At 36.9% G+C, this 23,652-nt stretch overlaps 1 protein-coding gene across 1 annotated transcript; it reads left to right on the top strand.

Moving 5' to 3' along the window:
* Positions 1-18,156: 18,156 nt before the first annotated feature.
* Positions 18,157-22,495, top strand: LOC306844195 (creatine kinase B-type). Its single transcript, XM_079376149.1, has 8 exons — positions 18,157-18,236; positions 18,989-19,193; positions 20,168-20,322; positions 20,405-20,537; positions 20,669-20,840; positions 21,621-21,744; positions 21,833-22,022; positions 22,094-22,495. The coding sequence occupies exons 2-8, from the start codon at positions 19,001-19,003 to the stop codon at positions 22,270-22,272; spliced, it is 1,146 nt and encodes a 381-aa protein (XP_079232275.1). The 5' UTR covers positions 18,157-18,236; positions 18,989-19,000; the 3' UTR covers positions 22,273-22,495.
* Positions 22,496-23,652: the final 1,157 nt, after the last annotated feature.

Raw genomic sequence — 23,652 nt, 5'->3', positions numbered from 1 at the left:
TTAAAATTGTCATATCCATTACCGTGCTAAAATCTTCAAAGAGTTGTCATAATAGAAATATGTTAACACATATGCAGAGATAGATATATGATCAAAAGCATGCATTCTGTCATAACTGTCTAGTCCTTTTCTGAGAGAAATGTTGCATGATTGCAATGCTATTCATTATCTTTCTCTTCAAAGGGATTGTATATCCGTTAAGTGGGAAACACATACACAACAGTCAATAAATCAAAGTCTCTGACAAAGCACTTTGAAAGACTAGAAAGGAAATGAGTAGGCTGAAAATAAATGAGGCACATTTAGGGTAAACGTACCTATTAAGCACACTTCCATTTTTGAGATCAGACTATAAAAATAAATAATTATTTATTATCCTAATTGATGTCTTAACCAATTGATATGTTTGTTACTATACATCTATAATTTGAAGTCAATCGGATCATTGCACACTGAGATATGGCTCTCCATATATCACAATGTCTGGCGGCCATATTGAAAGCTGTCTAAAAATTGTCACTACAAGAGGAGCCCCTTAAATGTGCATTTTTTAGATGTTTAAGCCTTTATTTTGGGTAAGTTTCTCTACTTAGAGTGCTAATTTTAATTTGTAAAATTAAGAGATTAATGTTCAGACTTTTGCATATTATAACCTGGAACTTGGATGTGGGAAATAATTACATTAGATCCAAAACACAGCGCAGATGCTACAGAACACAGTTAGCTGACTAGCTGTATAAAATTGTGTGCTACGCTAACATATTACTTCACAGGTATTACTGGCTTATTATGGTGCAAACTAAACTGAAACTAACCTGACCAACCAGCTAATCCTGCTTCATGGTACTGGCTTTTTGCTTCATAAGACATTATTTGATGGACTGAAGTTGTGTGAATTATTGTGATGTTTTTATTGGCTGTTTGGACTCTCATTCTGACGGCATCCATTCACTGCAAAGAATCAATTGATGAGCAAGTGATGTAATAGTACATTTTTCCAAATCTGTTCAAATTAGGAAACAAACTCAACTACATCTTGGATAGCCTCAGGGTGAGTCGATTTTCAGAATTTTTTTAATTTTTGGTTGAACTATTCCCTTAAGAACCTATTTCATACTCAAGTCACTGCATGGTAGCCTATTGGCAGAAAAGATACTAAATTAACTAAACAGATTTACAGCAGAGTAAACGAAGCAGCTTTATCTGAAACATTGGCCCACGAGTCCTCGCAGCACAACACAACCTGTCTGGTGTTAAAGGCTGGAAGATGAGAGATGATGCTGGTGTGGGACCTGCTTCCGCCGTTTTCAGAGGCTGTGAAATCCTGAATGGCAGTGACGGAGACACTGAGCCTGTTGCTGCGGTAACAGGGCAGCTTTTGAAAAGGGGACTGACATCTTACTCAATGCAGGCATAGCCATGGGCTGCACGTCGCTTTGCAACGGGCCATAAAGTATGGGGAGACCTGGCGAGACCCTGCGTTCTCTTAAGATACACCGGCGCCTCAGCAAGGAGAGAGCAAAGCAAAATCATTAACGTGAGGAAAACATTCTCTGGGCATTGAGATCAGGACAGAAACTCATTTAATTCCTACCAAAAACAAATGAAAACACCAAACCTAGCTTTTTTCCCACTTATATTTTAACAAAGAAAATTTGCATTTTGTGGATTTTATTCCATGTATGTAGGGTATGTTTACAAGCAACAATTGTACTAAAAACAGAAAAGTTTTTCCTTTGTGTTTTTGAGAAGTTTCATGTACAGAATTTGTCACAACAACCCCCATTTACATGGATCCATGAAAACGACCGCTGTACTATGTCAGTATTTGCCCTAGTGAAAATAAATATACTAAAGTGTATTTAAAATACATTTATTTCATGCTAAGTATACTACAAATACATAAAATATTTGTGCTTAATAAAAATACCCTACAACTTTTAGTATACTAAACTGATATACAGCCAGGTCCATAAATATTGGGACATCGACACAATTCTAACATTTTTGGCTCTATACACCACCACAATGGATTTCAAATGAAACGAACAAGATGTGCTTTAACCGCAGACTGTCAGCTTTAATTTGAGGGTATTTACATCCAAATCAGGTGAACGGTGTAGGAATTACAACAGTTTGCATATGTGCCTCCCACTTGTTAAGGGACCAAAAGTAATGGGACAATTGGCTTCTCAGCTGTTCCATAGCCAGGTGTGTGTTATTCCCTCATTATCCCAATTACAATGAGCAGATAAAATGTCCAGAGTTCATTTCAAGTGTGCTATTTGCATTTGGAATCTGTTGCTGTCAACTGTCACTATCAGTGAAGCAAGCCATCATTAGGCTGAAAAAACAAAACAAACCCATCAGAGAGATAGCAAAAACATTAGGCGTGGCCAAAACAACTGTTTGGAACATTCTTAAAAAGAAGGAACGCACCGGTGAGCTCAGCAACACCAAAAGACCCGGAAGACCACGGAAAACAACTGTGGTGGATGACCGAAGAATTCTTTCCCTGGTGAAGAAAACACCCTTCACAACAGTTGGCCAGATCAAGAACACTCTCCAGGAGGTAGGTGTATGTGTCAAAGTCAACAATCAAGAGAAGACTTCACCAGAGTGAATACAGAGGGTTCCCCACAAGATGTAAGCCATTGGTGAGCCTCAAAAACAGGAAGGCCAGATTAGAGTTTGCCAAACGACATCTAAAAAAGCCTTCACAGTTCTGGAACAACATCCTATGGACAGATGAGACCAAGATCAACTTGTACCAGAGTGATGGGAAGAGAGGAGTATAGAGAAGGAAAGGAACTGCTCATGATCCTAAGCATACCACCTCATCAGTGAAGCATGGTGGTGGTTGTGTCATGGCGTGGGAATGTATGGCTGCCAGTGGAACTGGTTCTCTTGTATTTATTGATGATGTGACTGTTGACAAAAGCAGCAGGATGAATTCTGAAGTGTTTCGGGCAATATTATCTGCTCATATTCAGCCAAATGCTTCAGAACTCACTGGACGGCGCTTCAAAGTGCAGATGGACAATGACCCAAAGCATACTGCAAAAGCAACCAAAGAGTTTTTGAAGGGAAAGAAGTGGACTGTTATGCAATGACCAAGTCAATCACCTGACCTGAATCCCCGATTGAGCATGCATTTCACTTGCTGAAGACAAAACTGAAGGGAAAATGTCCCAAGAACAAGCAGGAACTGAAGATGGTTGCAGTAGAGGCCTGGCAGAGCATCACCAGGGATGAAACCCAGCATCTGGTGATGTCTATGCGTTCCAGACTTCAGGCTGTAATTGACTGCAAAGGATTTGCAACCAAGTATTAAAAAGTGAAAGTTTGATTTATGATTATTAATCTGTCCCATTACTTTTGGTCCCTTAACAAGTGGGAGGCACATATGCAAACTGTTGTAATTCCTACACCGTTCACCTGATTTGGATGTAAATACCCTCAAATTAAAGCTGACAGTCTGCAGTTAAAGCACATCTTGTTCGTTTCTTTTGAAATCCATTGTGGTGGTGTATAGAGCCAAAAATGTTAGAATTGTGTCGATGTCCCAATATTTATGGACCTGACTGTACTTAAAGTCTGCTGAATTGTACTCAATGCACTTTAATTCTAAGAAAATAGATTGTGCTAAAGTGGAACTATTGCATTGCAAGTACACTTCAGGTACACTTTAAATATCTCGCAAAGATCTATATTATTCAAAGATCATACAATCCTAATCAGTAGTGACATTAAAACACATTTTAGGATTAAAATGAAGAAATGTCCAATGTGCATAAGTAGTACTCCAAATAAAGTTTAATTCAAATTTTTGTATGCATATGTCAGCAAATATTTTAATAGATTTGAACTATTCTTGAATGAAATAAATGTATTTTAAATATATTACTTTTATACTACTAAATATGTTCTCATGACATCATTTTCACTAATTCATGTTTTTTTTTTTTTTACACAGACGATAACGTATCAATTTTAAAAAAAAACTTTGAACATTTCAAAACTCACTTTGAAACTCTTTTTAGTTGAAAACAGTCTCATGTAAACACCCCATTAGTTTCAGCTTGACAGTATTCACTTGTTTCAAATAAATATTTGAAATGTACTTTTTCTTCTAGGAAAAAAAATGGAACGACTCAATACACAGATACACAGTGCAATACATAGATTTTTGCCCAATCAGATGCTCTCTACAATGAGACTGTCCCTCCCTCAGCACCAGAAAATACAGGAATATAAATATAATACAGAAATATAAAAACAGAAATTTGTACTGTGTACTTTTATCTTAAATGTACAAACACACACACACACACACACACACATAATAACAATATTATCACAATCTGTTTTTACAAGGCTAGTAAAGCTCCTCTGAGCACAAGCCGTTCCTGTTCAGTTTTTTTATGTAAGTATGTTTATGTAAGGTAATAATTCAGAGTGGTGGGTGACCCCTCGACTGAGGTGAGGCCGTGTGGAGCACACACCCCTCCTGCTCTGGATGTGCTGCTCCATCCACATGCCTCCATTTTGCTGCTGTGGCTGTTCTTCATGAATTAATGAGCCTTGCAGTGCGGCAGTGAGGCCACAATGTGCTGCAATGACTCTCAGAGTCCTGCCGCAACCTGACAGCAATTCAGTTACACCATAAACTACATCTTACATTTCAATTAACAAACTTGACTCAGCTCCAGCATCACTGTAAGAACTGGCTGAATTTTCACAGGATTGAATCTAACCTTTAAATACACTCTGTATTTCTATTTGAAGATATGTTACATGAAAGGAAGGCCAAGGAAGATAATGCCTTGTTAAGGTTATTTCCTGTGCTCATTTGTGTAACAGAATTAAAAACGATATTTTTGAGGCTAAGGATTCAAGCTTTAGGGGTATATTTGCCAACGATTATGAAGTTTAATGTATTATCAGCCACTGCTGTTGTGGGTTACTTTATACCTGCCCCCAACCATATTAAAAATGTACTTACTCACCCTCGACCTGTATGACATTCTTTCTTCATGAACACAAAGATATTTTGGTAACCAGACAGTTTCAGTTCCCATTGACCTCCATTGTATCGACAAAAATAGAATAGTCAATGGGAACCAAAACTGTTAGATTTTCAACATTCTTCAAAATATCTTCTTTAGAGTTCAGCAGAAGATAGAAATCCATACATATTTGGAACGACATGAGGGTGGGTAAATGATGAGAGGATTTCCCTTTAAAGGAATAGATCACCTGAAAATGCAAAGAGGAAGATATTTAAGACAGAGCCAAAGATGTAGAGCAGATGTGAGTTGATGAAGTGCGCCGCAGCAGCTGTGCAGAAGAGGATGCTGGAGGAGGGGTTATATGTGTAACGGGATAGTGGCTGCAGTACTTCTCTTGCTTGTCACATTGCTATTAAACTTTAATGTAATCAGAGTGGCACGGCCGGCAGTGAATGGCCTTAGACCCAGACATGCATCAGAGATGAGACTGATAAAATGGAGTAATACAGGAAAAGGTATAGCAGAAGAAAAATGACACCATGTCTCCTCTTTCACTCTCCCTGTTCCTCTTTAATGCTGACTTGCATCCAATGCCTCCTTTGAATGTAACAAGGTTGTTTTGACCCTGAACTACTCAGACTGGAAAAAGTGAAGTCTGTTAATTTCTGCACAACTAATTTCACCAAATGGAAGAAAAAAAACCCAGCTGTTTTCGGACAGATTTTCTGAACTCTCCCAACATTTTCATAGCATACAATGGCCTTGTATTATAAGATGTAATACTTTAATATATAATCCTGCACCAAATGATTTTTGAGCATTAACTGAAATGTTAGCATAACGTACATTTTAAGATTCTTATATGAACATATATTTTGTAATATTTCTCCAAAGCATATCATATTAACCATCTCTGTGTCAAGGTTATGTAAGGACTCCGTATGACAACAAACATCTTCCTTCATCTGCAGTGGAACAGTGTGTGGAGTGACAGAACAACTGTTTGAAGAAAGGAGAAGAGGATAAAGGACAGGTAAATAAAAGTCATAACAGGAGTGTTAGATGCCCAGGTGCATCATGGGAGAAAGCAGCACTGCAGTGGTAACTGCAGTGGCTCCTCCTCCTAGTGTTTTATACACACACACACACAAAGATTCGCACATATGGACTCACCTTATCAGCTTCGCACATTCACAAGGAGGAGAAAACATCACAGAGGGAGGAGTCTCAAAGGCACGTGGAACAGGCATGAGTGGACAGCGACACACTCTTAATGTACAAATCCAACATGCGGCCTAGTAGATGAGATGTTAAATCATTCATAACTCAAGGCAGACTGTGCCTAATTGCTGTTTCTATCTTCTGCTCTGAAGAAAAAAGCCTTCTGTGTCATGCAGTGCCTCAACCCTTTCAGGAAATAGTGCTATCAGAGATAAAACTGAATAAAACTGAGAGCCTTTAGCTCCATTCCAAAACCTAATGAACATTTTAGGACAGCACTGTGACATGCTCAGCGAAAAAAAAAGAAAAATCATTAGGAATGTAGACTAATAGGGTCTAATTTAATTCATTACTAAAAAGTATTGATAAAAAAATATTTAAATCTAATTAGAATAGTCAGTTTAACATAAGTACATGGTGTGTGTTAATGCAATTAGCTTAGCAGCACGCAAATGTCAAACTCTACCGTGAGCTTTATGCAAAAAGCATAAAAAAAAAATTAAAAAAATTCAATTTAAATATATGAGAAATAAGTATCTAAACGTATCAAAATATATATTTATTTAAATCAGTGTTAATATTGCTAACTAAAATTGTAATATTTTTGGTAGCTGAAATAAAAAAATAAAATTTTTAGATCAAATTTTTAGATGAAAAACTAAAACTTAAATGAAAATTTGAAATGTTGTCTTAAAAACTAAATAAGTTTAAGGTAAGTTAAAACCTAATCCTAACCCCAATTTCTAACCCTAAAAATACTAAAAATTAATATGAATAGTAAATAAAAATAAAGCTTAAAAAAATAAAAAATAAAAAAATATTGTCAAATGTTGTCAAAATTAGCACCAGTTTAACAGCGTTAAATATATTTAACGCAGGGGTGGGGCCAGGTTTGGCCACCCCATGCACAACTGCTGCCTCTGTCTCTTTTTTCTTGACATGAATTGTGTTTATTTAGATGCAGAACATTGACCACATCAAACAAATGAAATCACGAGCATGCGTGTCAAATCTGAGTAACATTCAGCAGCGGCAGCTCTTAAAGTAATAGCAGCCAAATAACCTAATAACCCAGCTGCTGAATAAAAGAACAAAAGAGGATATCAATACCTTTTGTAGCTTTAAAGATTCATCAATATTTAATTTTGAATTTAGTGTTTGATAACTTTATTAAATTTCTATATATTTCCTACTTGCTGAAGGGTACAGGTAAATATGACATTTATTATAATGTGTTTATATGAAGATTGTTTTAATTTGACATATTAGAAGTTATTTTTAAAAAGTCTAATAAATGTTAAAATCGATAGCTCTCAAGTATACTGTAATGCTGAATGGCTATAGTGAACGGTTAAATATTAGAAAAGAAAGAATTTCCTAGAGACATTAGTAGTATTGTGTCAGTGATACTCGCCTTCAGTCATAAAAAAGATGCACAAATAAACAAATATATTAAAAATATACTGTCTTTATGTTGTTTCTACATTCATTTAAAGATTGAATGTGAAATTATTGCAAGATAAAAGTATATTTAAAAACTATACAGTATACTATAGCATCTAAATACTATAATCTATATAAAAATACTAAAAGAGCAAAATATATAACAGCATACATTTTTGGTTACTGTTTGTAAATTTTGAAATATATTTTAAAATACATCTGAAAACTTTTTTTCCATATTTATGTTTGACAGCCATTTTACATGTATTTTGAATCTCACACTGGATTGTGTTGTGTTTTAGAGTTAACAGGAATGTCTGTAAATGTAATGGACAATGTCCTGGTGATGAGTTACCAGTACTGTTTCTGTTATTTTACAGATGTAATTCTTACACTGCTGTTATGCACTAAATACAATATGTATGTAATGTAGCAAAGCTTACAGTTTAAGCCATGAGAGTGCTTGTAGGTGGAAAATGAGCAAAGACACTCAATCTTTCAGACACTCAGGTGGGCTACAACCTTCCCTTCTCTGTCCCAGTTCCTCAGTTCCCTCCATCCTCATGGCCCATTATCCAGAGAGAGAAAGAGAGCAGAGAGTGTGCAGGTTTGAGCACAAGCACCAAACAGCTAAGAGCAGGCAAGTCCAAACTATCATGCAAGAGGATAATTACAGTCAGCAGACACTGCTCCCCATGTCACTGAAACACTTTGCAAGTCTTTGTGAATGCATCTTGTCAACAGCGCTTTGAAATCCTCTGCATTTCTCATGGCTTGGTGGCAGACACAGGTGTCAGATGAGAGAGATTTGATGTGCATCTTGCTTTGAGAAGAACACAGGACGGCATTGTCACATGGACTGTTCGTGTGGGCATGAAAGCCACCGCGTTCCCGTGTGTTAAGCAATGCCAACAGGGTCCAGCGGTCTCTGAAAACTAAAGGCAGGTGCCAAACCAAACAATGATGATCAAGTGTAATTGTTTGGCTAGATGGTCATGCCTTTATTAATTTATAAACCATAAATCATGATCATAACCCAATCTAGATGCTGCATTACAATGAATTAAGCCATGGTGATGTTGGCTGGGATGAAAAGTTAAGTATGGATGCAGCTGGAGGGTCTGAAAAAGGGCAAATTGAAACCATCTGAACACAGATTATTATAAATATAATGAATTTTGCAATCCATTTAAAAGGTATGCAGGCATAATTCCAATATGAGAAGCGTAGGTCAATATAAAATTACCATTTTGAAAGAAAAAGTATTTTAAATGTCTGGGGTCAGTAAGTTTTTTTTTTTTTTATACTTTTATTCATATAAGATGCACTAAATTGCATCTTATATGAATAAGATTCATGAATAAGTTTTTTAAGATTCATATTTCAAGTAAATGATCTTCTTTTGGACTTTCTATTCATCAAAGAATCCTGAAAAATGTAATTTTTCATTTAAACGTATAAAAATGATAATACAAAATGTTTCTTGAGTAGCAAATCAGCATATTAGAGTGATTTCTGAAGGATCATGTGACACTGGAGACTAGAGTAATGATGCTGAAAATTCAGCTTTGCATCACAGGAAGAAATTACATTTTAAAATATATTAAAATAGAAAACAGTTATTTTAAGCGGTAATAATATTTCTGGCTATTACAGTTTTACTGTATTTTTAATTAGATTTCTACTGTATTTTTGAGCATGAGATACTTACTGACCTCAAACTTTTGAACAGTAGTTTAAGCCAACTAGTAACTTTTAATTTGATTTTCACAGAGACAAGATACACCATTCACACAGGCTGTGAAAATAAATGAACGTAAGAGAACCAATCAAGTTGTGTTTTTTAATAGAAGGATGTTTAAGAGGAGGATGTCTCTGACAGTGATGGATTCTAGGTAATAAATGTCCTAGAAGTTGTTAGAAAAGAAGAGATTGAGTACATGAAGGGAATGAAACTAGGGGGTGGTGGAGGTGATGGTGGGGGTTATGACAGAAAAACATCTTATAGCATAAAGAAGGACCTTTTTATGTTTTATACAACTTTCTGTAGACCAATGTATCATAAAATACAGACGAAAAGAAACATTTTGGGGCTGTTTGCATGTTATGCTCAAACAGATTATCTGCTGTTAGCATTTTAGCATTGGGTTGGCAAAGAGCTCTGAGCTCGTTCCGTACCGAGATGAAGGACACTGGCATTAAACATGATTATATAACACTCTTATGGATGTGAAATTCACTGCATGATTGGATGAGAGAGGGGAATGGGGAGAATGACAGAATAAGTAAGAGATAAAAGCAAGCTTTACACTGCACATTCACTGATGCGGAAGAAATCTGCTCAATACTGCACAAAATCCCAGAGATGTGCTGCTTTTGTAAAGCCATGGCTGTCTTCGGTATGGTCTGCTCTCATGCAGTTTTCTGCATCTATAAATACACAAATAACAAAATTCTTATAATCATATTTAATGTAGCCGGTCAGTAACTGATAATTGGCCAGTATATTTATATAACATTAACATAAATACTACTCAGTCTAAATCAGGGAATCCCAAACTTTTTTTGTCAGCCAAGCCCTTCAGACATAAAACAGGTAACACATTAGTATAGGGGCCAATTCTCCCTATAAACTACTTGCTAATTAGCATGCCTATTATTAAAACACAGGTTGTTTATTTGTACTTATAAAGCATACATTTTACATGACCATATTCTACATCCCAAATCCCACCCAATACCTAAACTTAACAATTACCTGACTATTAATAACCAGCAAATTAGGCAAAAATTATTGAGGCAAAATTCGTAGTTAATGGTTTGTTAATAACGAGAATTGGGCCTTAAAAAAAAGTATGACCATAAAATATTTACTTGAAGCACCTTTGAGATTTTGAGTTAATGTTTAAGTAAATTAACGACACATTCATGGTTCTCTGATGATTATGGCCACATAATATACAGGTAAACTGTTAAAATATTTAATGTTTTTAGTATGTGTTTTATTTTTCTGTATTTTTATTACAAAAATATTTAAATGAAAATATGGAATTATTATTATATCATTTTTTCACTAATTATAAAACCTGAAGACCGAAATATATTACTGTTGAAAATCACAATTGTACTGCAAAGTAGAAAAATATGCAAATGTATAATGTTTATCTATTTTAAATGTAATATTACTGATATTAGCTTTTCATCAACCCATGAATGCCTTCACAAACTTCCAGGGTTTCATCTAAAAAATCAAACACTGTATACTAAAATCAAATGGTTTTAACATAAATGGATATTCTTTTTGATTCTTTATTCTTTATTCATTTTTGAGACTTTAAGTGAGTTAAAGTCTCAAAAATGAGACTCAAGAATTTAAGTGTTAGATGATAAAGGTAATCTAAATGTAAAAATAGTTGTAAAATAGTTGAAACATACATGAAAAATCCAATATCAGATCCAATAACCAATAAAATTAAATAAATAGACCTAAATAAATAAAACAACAATACAAACATCAGCAAATAACCAATTTACTACCAGTACATTACACCAGCATCCCTCACTTGCATGAAGTTGCAACCTCCAAAAGCATTTCAGTCTTGTACAACTGCAAGAAAACTCAATACAGAAATGAAAACATCTAAGCAGGGCAATCAACAGGGCAACCAAGCCAGAAAGCTTCTATATCGCATGCCTTTTCAAGACCTTTTGAACAATGAAATGAATCGGTTTAATGTGGCATTTTCCTCCATTCTGCTGTACGGTTGGCAGGGAGACTGCGTGGGCATCCAGTCAGTGCAGAGGCTGGGAACCATGCCTTCACTCATAATGAGCCACTCCACACAGCCTGCTGTGTCCTCTCAGCTAATCTTCCAGCAAGGAGAGGTGAAAGGAGCGCCATGACATCATCGCCGCTTTTGTTCTCATGGCAACAATGGAGGCAATGTTTCATTAATACAGTAGCCATGGCGTTCATATGCAAATGGGCGTCTGTGAATGAATGTCCAGCAGGTGGAAAAGGGAGGAGAGAGCTATTCTGCACTGGTCTAATGATAGCTCGTCTGCAGGAGACAGCGAGAACCACGGAGACATGTAGGCCACAGGCACAAGGTCCAATTTTGTCTCCTAGCCCAGAAATCAATTTCAGTGCAGAGAACGGAAGAAAAATAGCTCTGCAGTCTTGACAGGGCCACACTGCCGCAGGGCAGACCAAACAAGGAGCGGACAGATGAAGGTGACTGGGTTCTTCCCTCTCCATCATTCTCTCTAATAAGTGGTTTTGGGGAACAAGAATTGAACGCATAATCACTGCTGTAGACAGTGTTTAAAGATGCATTAAGGGAGAAATGAGCCTTTCCCTTTCACCCACTCCAGATTAGACAAAACCACTGGAGCTGGAGGAGGGGGGAGAGAGAGATATAGAGGAAAGGCCAATGTTAGACATGCTCCACCACAATTTTACAATAACTATTTAAATTCAAAATAACAGAAATGATTATTTTTTGTTTTTTTAATAAACAATTTGCAGAACTAAATGCTACACAGTAGAGCTGAGTCAGCTGGGCTGTCATGCAGCATCATATGCATGCCTCCACATGTGACCAGCACAGACACCAGCAAACGACAGAGAGAGAGAGAAAGACCCCACCCACTCCACTCCTTATGAAATTCAGATAATATTTCACATCTCGCAGTAAAACCTGATCAGTGTGATCGATACAGATTTGGGGTAGAGCGGTTGCTCCCTTTCATCTGTGTATAAACCTGCTACAGACATGATATTCTCTGATACACACACCAATCCCGCTGCATAGCCCATGCACATCACTGTGACGTTGCATGCTGTGTGACTCAGTGTGTGTGTGTGTGTGTGTGTAATGTTAGTGAATTAGACAATATGTGAGTGTGTTATGTAATGCAGTGTGCTTGTTGCATGCTCCATCCCATCTGCAGCTGAGAGCTGTTTTTCCGTGAGTCAGCTAAGTGCACTACATTAAGCAAAACATGTCTTTCTATAACTCTAAACAATGTACATGTTATTAACTTTGAGACAAGGAAACATTACCACAGAGCTCTTCACAAGCACTTAAGCATAATCCCACTCAAGCATGATACAGAAAGGCTGAAAGTCTTACTTTCACTTGAGATCCATTATAAGAGTGCTTCTGAGTGCTTTTTAATATGCGAGTCTGGTACTAAAGAGACCAACACCCAGCAAAGCATGCTTTAATCAGTCCCATCTGTGAGGAATATTCCAGGTTTTTAATCTTTAAAAGTTTTATCTCTAAAGAAACTAATAATATTTGATAAAACAATTCACCAGGGATGCACAAACAAATAAATAAATAATCAGAATGATGAGATACAAAGTAAAAATTATGATCAAGTCAAAATGACAACAAAAATTTAAATGCTCAATACTAAGTCATAATTATGACAATATCAAAATGATAAAATACTAAGTCATAATTATGAGATAAAAAGTAAAAAATTATGAAAAAACAATTATGACAAGAGTAAAAACGATTTAAAAAAATTATTGTGACAAATGTCAAAATGATAAGTCAAAATGATAAGTCAAAGTCAAAATAATGAGATACTAAATCATAATTATTAGGATAAAAATGACAAATTATGTTGAAGAAAATCATAATTATGACAAAAGTTGAAATTATGACAAGCAAAATTACAACTATGAGCTAAAATGTAAAAATGATGACTAAATAAATTACAACATAAAAGCTAAAATTATGAGAAACTAAGTCATAATTATGATAAATATCATAATTATGACATAAAATATGACAACAAACAAATAAATATATAAATTATGATAGAATTATCATATTTTCATAACCATAAATATTCCTTCAAGATCACACCAGCAAGTGTGTTAACAATCATGCAAAGCCTTTGAACAGCCATACCATATACCTACAGTTCTGAAACAACCCCCATGAGGCAGTTTAAAGCAACCCCATAAACAGTTAAGAGCTGAACTCTACAGTGTGTTCTTGTCCAGCTTCAGTCTCTCAGCTGAATACACTGTTGTTTGGCGCAGCGTCTGAAGGGCAGGCTCTCCACTCATGGATGGGCTCTGTCACAGCAGGAGGGACAGCAGTCTAGATTTATTATTCAAGATAATTGAGCTCTTATGAAAGCCGATGCTGACCTAAATTCATTTGACTGGTTAAAATTTAAATGACCTCTACTGCCAGCCTGTGACCACAATAGGTCGAGAGCAATGGCAAAGCCAATCTTTACTGGGCGCTGAATGGACAAGCTGGAAAATTGGTTGCATCAAGCTGTTGCGTACAATAGTGCCTGCTATTTTGCTCGAAAGATTCGGGCAATCTGCCATGGTTGTGCAGTTGTTTTCCAGTATTACATTACGTCATGCACTAGCTCTGCACATCTTTAACGATTTATTATTCCATATACAGTGTCTTTTCATTGTGAAGTAGTTCAGTTTAACAGCTGAGGAATCCTGTTGACCTTCAGCTCAATGTCACTACACGCATGAGCATTAGGAGGCAGGCCAGATAGATATGGCTTGAACATATGATCATTTGAAGGTGATATATAATGTTTGATGTTCTGCACTGACTTCTCTCATTTCTCTTATTTCTTTCTCATTCAGTCCTGGCAGTGTGTACATGCAAAAATTATGCAAAAGCCTTTGCATAGACATCGCATTCAGCATTTTAGACATGCTTATTAAGTTACAGTTAAAATTAAATTAAGATTATCACATCTTTTTTCCAACAAACTTCATACTGCATTCAAAAGTTGATAAGATCTTTTAATGTTTATGAAAGAAGTCCTTCAACAAGGCTATATTTAATCAAAAATACAGTAAATACTCAATAATCAGGGTTTCAGCAGGGTTTTAAGCTCAAATTTAAGGCTTTTTAAGACCTTTTTAAGACCTGCACAAATAAAATGAATACCATGTGAGCGGGTAGGGCAATGTCTATACATATTAAACCGTAAAATTACTGTAAAAAGCATTTACAGTTCAGATACAAGTTTTCACAAAAACAAAAAGTTTTATAAAATGATACACTTCACATTTCAGTCTTTAAACCATTTTTAAGAAGATGGATGAGTCAAAAATAGTAATTACTATATTATGATTTACTATATTAAATTATTATATTATTTAAATAACAAATACATTTTACTGTTTAGATTTTTAGAAAGCATTATCTTCTTATCAATCCACCAGTTCACATTTACAGCTCTGTGTGTTTGCAAGGTAAAAACATGGGTCGATTCTCGCATTGGTCTGAACGAACGAAAACGATATTCATTCTCTGCCAGCAGGTGTCGCTTTGGGAACATCAGAAATATCCCCATAACAGCAGTACACAAAGCAGCGCAGCACCGGACTTTGAAACATGCAGCGCTCATGTTTATAGAATAAAATCATAGCCTTTTGCAGCTTAATCGTCACATTAAGCCATATCGCAATTCGGGACTTTCCGTTCCCAAATTTAAGACCTCTTGAAATCATTTTTTGAAGAATTTCTTGTACAATTTAAGACTTTTTATGGCCTTAAATTTGATACAACTACTTTTTAAGTATCTGCGGGAACTCTTGTTTGTTTGTTTATTTGTATAGCACGTTTAAAACCAACTCTGAGTAATACTGTGAAATATTATTACTATTTAAAATAAACATTTCATTTTTTTATCTTTTTTTTTTCAAATGTAATTCATTCCTGTGATGGCAAAGCTTACTCTTCAGTATTTCTGTTATTATCAATATTGAAAACAACTGGGAAGCAAAACAATTTGAATTTTTTTCAAGATTTGTTACATTGTAAATGTCTTTAATGTGTTCTTGCTAAATATAAGTATTAATTTCTTTTCAAATCTTGCTGACCTCAACGTTTTGAATGGTAGTGTACATAAGCTTAGCACTGAGGTGCGGTTATATTAAAATCACCTTCCAAAGGAGTTTTGAATAAGTAAGAGATTTGAATACATTTGAATAATTTTTGGTTTCCTGTCTGCGATCATTAAATAGTGCTGATTCGGCCTCTACACAGAGCTTCAGAGAGGTGACTGAGGAAGAGGAGGAGGGGGGAAGAACGGATTAAATGCTCCCAAGAGCGATGCAAATGAGACATTTGAAGAGAGGGAAGGGGTGATTTTGACAGCTCCCTGTCAGGAGGGCTTGACAGACAACGCGGCTGTGGGGAGAGACTTTGTAGGCTGTTAGACTTCTGTGTAAGATAAAATGATCTGAGAAAAGGACTTCATTATTCTAGTAGTGCTTTGTGAGCTTCTCAAGGTGATAATTAGCATGACATGCTGTTATAGCTGCTCTTTTCTTCTGCTTTAGCATACATGTGGTGTTGTTTTCGTTTATCAGTATTCTGCCCAATGCTTTGTATCTATAAAAACGAGCGAGCTAAAGGCAAAATATTCTGCCCTAGACCCTCCATGACATCAGCGTTTGTCTCACCCTGTCAAAATGTGACTGCTGCACACTACGGTGCACTCCCTGAACCGGGGAGAAAAAAACAGTCCATGGGGTTGAGGGGGAAAAACACTGCCATCGTGAATACTCATCAGATGCAGACTTAGGCTTCATTCGGAGACATGTTCTCTCTTTCTCAAATCAAACTTTCTTTGTAAAAGAATTAAAAGAAAATTTCACAGTGCCTTCATTTGCAAGCATGCCAGTTGTTATGCTAATGCGAAGTTGGAAACTAGACATCATGAAATGTGTGAATGTGTGTCGTACCTTCAGTAAAGCATTTGATCGTTCACAAAAAAGGGGTGTGGTCGGGCTTGGCCTTCTGGGATACTACAGACAAACAAAAAGATACAGTAGTACGTTATGTGATTTCTGATAAAGCATGAGCTAGAGGCAGCACTAACAGCATTGAACTACACTAGAAGTCAAGCACTGTGGAGATGGCATTATCTTCTCAGCATGGATGTCTCTCCATGAGCCCACGGTTAAGCTCCTAGGTGAGCTTACTGTACACAGAAGACTATAGTTAAAGATGTGTCTCTAGTAAAAGCACAGCTCAGACTCACAATGGCAACAACCTCACACTTACAGGAGCAGTGTATCATTTCCTTCACAGCAGGTGGTCCCTTAAATCCAGGAAATCCAGAAGGTCCTCATTAGCAATATATAGAGAAGGCTGAAGTAAAGTCTGTCTAAAACAAACAGGAAAGGTCCAAATTATGGTAACATATTCATGCAAAATCCATATGCAATACTATAACTATAGGGTAGATAAACTATTGTTTAAAAGTGTGGGGTCAGTAAGATTTTTGAAAGAGGTATCTTATGCTTACCATGACTGCATTTATTTGATTAAAAATACAGTAAAAACGGAACTATTATAAATTATTACTACAATTTAAATTTTAACATTGTAATATATTAAAAAGTGACTTATTCCTGTGATGGCAAAGCTGAATTTTCAGCAGCCATTACTCCAGTCTACATAGTTTATTACAAAATATAACACACTATAAATCTTTTCTGTCTCTTTTGATCAATTGAATGTGTCCCTGCTAAATAAAAGTGCTTCTTTCAACAACAACAACAACAAAAATGTAAAACAGTAGTGCATATACAAAATCCCAATGATACACTGAACTGAACAGAATATTATGTTACTGAAAGATTTGATTTAGGGTTGAGTTACACTGAAATTTAATGCACAGCAGATTGATGCCTTTGTTTACAGACTAAAGCATTTTGTTAATTCATATTCATTTGTATACAGATACTGCCAAATGTATCATGTAACAGAGCAAAATTGGAGACTGCTTAAAAGGAGACAGAAGCATATAAACTCTGATCTGCTTCATAAGGCAATCTACAAGATGAACACATGAAACCAGAAACAAATGCTAACCAAAATTCATTTCCTGGGAAAACAAAACCACTTCAACACTACATCAAAGTAATGGTGCATTATGGTGATGTATATTAAAAACTACACAAACACAAACAGACAGAAAGACTTCAGTCAGAACAATAAACCAGATTATGGGGGTCCCTCAAAGTATTCCAGGGAGTCTGTGAAGAAGACTATAGCAATAAATAAATACTCACACAATCTGATAAGCATTTAATAATGTACTAATATAAGTTGATTCTCTTAAAAAAATAATAGGCTACATAAATCTAACTTTAAAAACCTAGCATATATTGGGGTCTCTTGGTTTGTAGGTACAGGTTAGACATATTTATGATCGCAGTTATTAAGATGCTAGACAAGAGTCTGATAAATGCATGTGATCGAATTCCACATTGCTCAATTTTGTTGTCAATCATGACAAGGAGAGCCGTCAAGGAAAAACATCATGTGACCAATGTAAGCAAATACTGGATGCTGTCGATGTGATGCGACGCCGTGTCCAATAGAATGAATGGACTCAAATAGCGTCCAATCAGAGGAGAGCTCGGGCTTGATATAAAAACCCAACAAAGCCGCTTATTTCTGGACACCATTATCAGTCTTTGTGTGGGTTCTGGTGGACTTTAGGAGGGATTAATTCCGCTTTCCCAAAAATCAGTATAAGGTATGAATTTTGTTTGAGATCATTAAATCAAGCCTTTATTATTATTATTATAATATTCAGAAAATGTAATAACGCTGCCAGATCAATTTACAAAAACATACATATGTGGGCTGTATTAATGATTAAAGTATGATCAGGAATGCATAGATATTCAAAGGGACGTCGCGTATTTAAGCTCTGTTGACAATTTGCAATGCGCTGTTTGTTTTCCTAAACTCTTTAAACGTGTAGCGAGCTTAGTAACGTCAATTTAAACAGTTTAAATGATATGCTGGCCAAGAAGAAAGCGGATACGTGCATGACAAGGTGCTTTTGTCCCAAACATCATCAACGACCTTGCAGTCAGCCTCCTTCTCTGCAAGGTCTTTGGAGACGTTGCGCATTACGCATTCGCATGCTTCAAGAATAACAAATGATTCCCATACAAGACATTCGTAATGCACCGAAGGCATTACATAACGTGCAATATCTGCATGCATTTGAATGCATTTTGTAACAAGGCGTCCTTTATCGGACGCGCGCTCCGCATTCCATCATATTTAACGTTACTGCCCTGCGTGACAGAACGCGTCACGGAGCATATTTGTTGCTGGAACAGTTTTAACGAATTTAAACACTTCTCCGCTTTAGAAAATGCGCTTTAATGCTGTTACGTCACTGTTAATGCAGCTGAGGTGCTGGCTTTGTCCTTGTACTTGAATCGGATTTTAATTCGCCTTTAACGCGTCTTTGTTTCCAAATACTTGCACCAGGTAGACGCAACCATGCCTTTCGGTAACACTCACAATCAGCTGAAGATGAACTTCACCGCTGAGCAGGAGTATCCCGACCTCAGCCAGCACAACAACCACATGGCGAAGGTGCTGTCGCTCGAGATGTACGCAAACCTTCGGGACAAACAAACCCCCAGCGGATTTACCCTGGATGACGTCATTCAAACCGGGGTGGACAACCCAGGTAAACGACCCGTCTTCAAAATGCCAGTGTGCCCTTGTTTCAACCGGTGCTTGGGTGCAGGGTGACCAAATATCGAAGGATTTGACTTGCAAATTTGAGTTTCGCGGCTTTTAGTCCATGTGTTAGGAAAGTGGGGGGAAAGTGTCCAAAAAAAAAAGATGACTCATCTTGCACTACTTTGATTTTGACCAATCATATAATCTCGAATGAGACTGTCCCTCCCCCTAATACCACCTGCAGCCAACTAGCATGTTTTATTTTGTAATCGACAAGCTATCACAAATCTGCCATGAATAACGAACAAGTGCACTTTTCAGACTGCAGTGTACATGTAAATGGTGCTTTTCAGTACTAGTTATCAAAGAAAGTAAATTTTAAAAAGGTGGCACAGGTTATGCTTTCAAGTTCTTTTGAGATGAAATGGCTTGAATGTATTTCTGGTTGGCTGGTCTTTGAAAAAGCTAGTAAAATCATAGTAGAGATGCAGAACTGCCAGGAACCATGGAGTCCTGAGACTCTTGCACATTTAGGATAAGTGCTTTTTAAAAAAAAAAAAAAAACATTACGAAATGGTCTTATTCAAAGCTTTCTTTGGCCTGATGTGTCCAAAATGTTTAGACTCTGAACCTAGTTGCAGTCTGCCTCTTCTGCTACTAACATTGATTTGCATCCTTTGCGGCTTCCTCGTGCCTCCTTATGGCTATTGCAAGGGTTTTTTTTTTTTTTTTTTTTAGCCCCATGCATTTGAGCTGTCATTGCAACTTTCTACCACCATTTTTGCAGTCTAAGGTGTTATATTTGTGAAGTCCAACAAAAGAGGAACTGTCTTCTTGACTCTCATGATTGGAGCAAGACCAACCATGCAATAAACAGGACGTCTGGCTATATTAAGCAGTTGCCTGTGACAATCTGTTTGCCGTTGGTGTGAAAGTTTCCAAAAATTGTCTCTTCCATGCTGATTTTTTGTGTTCCAGGTCATCCTTTCATCATGACGGTAGGCTGCGTTGCTGGAGATGAGGAGACGTATGAAGTGTTCAAAGATCTCCTGGACCCCGTCATTGAGGACCGCCACGGGGGATACAAACCCACAGACAAACACAAGACCGACCTGAACCCAGACAACCTCCAGGTACACCACGACCGTCTGGTGCATCTAATTGGGTTCAACATTTTAAAATAGTCTGCTGTTAATTTGATGGTGTTTTTAATAGGGTGGAGACGACCTTGACCCCAATTACGTCTTGAGCTCCAGAGTGCGAACTGGCAGGAGCATCCGTGGCTTCTGCCTCCCTCCTCACTGCAGCCGCGGGGAGAGACGGGCCATCGAGGGTCTATCCGTTGAGGGTGAGCTCGTCTAGGCATCGGTTTTCATAGGATGCACATGATTCATAATTGGTCGTTCAAGAGAAGTGGGCAGAAATGAGTGATTTGAGCGTCCACTTTGTAATGATGCAGTTGTGTTTTGGTTTTCACAGCTTTGGGAGCCCTTGATGGCGATCTTAAAGGAAAGTACTATGCCCTCAAGGACATGACAGAGGAGGAGCAGCAGCAGCTGATTGATGACCACTTCCTATTTGATAAGCCTGTGTCCCCACTGCTGCTGGCCTCTGGGATGGCCCGTGACTGGCCCGATGGCAGAGGGATCTGGTGAGAGACTGGCCTTTTGGGTCCATTACTCTTTTCATTAAAAGGAATATTGAAGTTTTCCTTCCTAAACGGATACATTTAGGTGCCATCTTAATACTTTCTTAAATGGAGATTTACTACTACTACTAAATAATAATCGTGTGTTTTTTAATTGATAATCCCAGGTTGATATGAAAAGTAATGTTGACATTTTGTACCTTTTTTATTTATTGTATGCATTTAGGTTTTATTTTTAATATTATAAAATGTATACATTTTTCTCTATTACACTTACTCTTTATTTTTATTTGGTTTGTAGTAGTTTTTTATAATTTTACTTTTTTAGATTATTTTTATTTTGAGCAAGATTTTTAATTGATAAGAAAACATAGCTATGTTGGTGCTAATATATTTTATGGGTTTCTTTTTTTTTTTTTTTTTTTTTTTAAGAAAATGGATCAGTTTGGGCGCCATCTTAATATAATATAACATAAAAAAAATTATTTTATCTAGTATAAAGATTATTTGGTTTTTGCATTTTTATTTTACTAACAACAATTTAATGAATGATTTCAACTCAACATGAAACTTTTGGTGCTAAGATAATAATAAATAAAAAAATATGTATGTAATATAATGCGGTCAACATTTTGAGGTGTATCAAAAAAAAGTTAATTGAAGTTGTCCTAAGTCAAGAACACACTTTGGTTTTTGGACCACTTTGATGAAAGATTTTGATCCCCTTCAAATGTTGACTAGTGTATTTTAAATGACTAAAATATGATTCTTAATGCTTTATAGGCACAACGACAACAAGACATTCCTGGTCTGGGTGAATGAGGAAGACCACCTTCGTGTTATTTCCATGCAGAAAGGTGGCAACATGAAGGAAGTCTTCAATCGCTTCTGCACAGGCCTCACAAAGGTTGGTTATTAATCAGTCCGAGCTCTTCAACATTGCCAGCATCTCCGGTGTTGGCACATTGTTAAATCTTAACATGTTTGTCCTGCAGATTGAGGAGTTGTTCAAAGAGAAGGGCCATGAGTTCATGTGGAACGAGCACTTGGGCTACGTTCTAACCTGCCCCTCCAACCTGGGCACAGGGTTGCGTGGTGGCGTTCATGTCAAACTTCCTAACGTCAGCAAGCATGAGAAGTTTGGCGAGATCCTCAAGCGACTGAGGCTCCAAAAGCGTGGAACAGGTATGTTCACCTGCAGTTCTGTTACCTGTACAGGATGTCATCTGAAATGCTAAACTTGCTCTCGTCTCCAGGTGGAGTTGACACCGCTGCAGTAGGTGGTGTCTTTGACATCTCCAACGCAGACCGTCTGGGCTTCTCTGAGGTTGAGCTGGTTCAGATGGTAGTGGATGGAGTTAAGCTGCTTGTAGAGATGGAGAAACGCTTGGAGGCAGGCCAGTCAATTGATGACCTTATGCCTGAGCAGAAGTGAACACTTCGTGACTCCTAACTTAACTCCTTCCCTGCCTCCACCAGTCCTCCCTTCCTCCAGTACCAATAATCTTAACTACATCAAGGAACATACTCCACCCAAGCGGTAGTGGCACTAAAGTTAGACGAGTCTTCCATCAGTGTGAAGGATTTTGTATCTCAAACGTCCTGCAATGTTGAAGATGGATCTTAACACCAGAAATAAAGTCTCTTTGGCCCATGGAGATTGTTGTGCATGTGTTATTGCTAAAAGATCAACTAAATTTGTTTGCTGTAGTTTTCAATCTTATCACTTCATTTTCTTTGGTTCTGCATGTGTCCAGTTGCCAGAAACAAAGATTCCACACTTTCAACGCTGTTAAAACTGTCTTGTACTGCCACCTAGTGTCCATAATGGGATATACATCCAAAAGAATTATACTTGTATTTATTGCTTTTAATGTTTTTGTTCCGAGTTGAAGGGAAAACCATTTTGCAGAAACCATGAAGTGAGTCTTAACGTTACCTTACAAACATTCATTACTGCAGTCTTCCATATACGAAGAACATCCAATTTTTGTCTCCAAGACGTTTGTACAACGAAGGTAAACTCAAAGATATTTTAATTACATTTTAGGTAGGTAACGAAAAACAGCCCGTCAATCTCTAAAATTAACCGTATCCAGTAATACACTGCTGTGATTGGCCAGACTGTGACCGCGCAGAGAAAATACGCACCATGTTACAACACCGTCACAACTTCACCACGTGTCAAAATATATATTAGCTGAACGATAACATACACACACAGAAAATATATTAAAAAACCCGAATAATCTTAATAGTATAATTTATTTTTTTGAACTGTTGAATCTAATTAAAGACAACATCGGGTCCAAATCCATTTCTAATTCTGTGCTGCACATTTGCTCAAATTCTGCAGGATTAAATAGTTAAATTGAACTGTGTTTCAAGACTGCATTTTAAAATAATCGTCATTATAATCATTCTGATCTTGGGTCTTTGTCATGCAAGCAAATTAATCTTTGCTCATCTCTATTTGGTTCTCTAGTATCTCTCTAGCAGGATCTTGATTCGTAACCCTTCATGAAAACAACCTTCAGCAGGGGTGCCTAATACATCTACCTTCCTGCAAAGTTCAGCTCCAACCCTGATCAAACACCACTTAACCAGCTAACAAACACATTCAGGAGCACTTGATAATTACAGATGGGAGGGTTGGAACTCAACTCTTCCGTTGGTAGATCTCCAGGAACAGGATTTGGTCCCCTGACTTACAGCATGATGTTACTCCTGGGTTGCATTTCCCAAAAGCATTATTAACTACAGTTTGCAAGTTCCACTAAACTCTATAGTAACAAAGGAACTTTTTTTATTTGAG

Source organism: Barbus barbus (assembly GCF_936440315.1).
Source record: "Barbus barbus genome assembly, chromosome: 24".
Lineage (NCBI taxonomy): Eukaryota > Metazoa > Chordata > Actinopteri > Cypriniformes > Cyprinidae > Barbus > Barbus barbus.
This window is presented reverse-complemented; position numbering and strand designations above follow the sequence as displayed.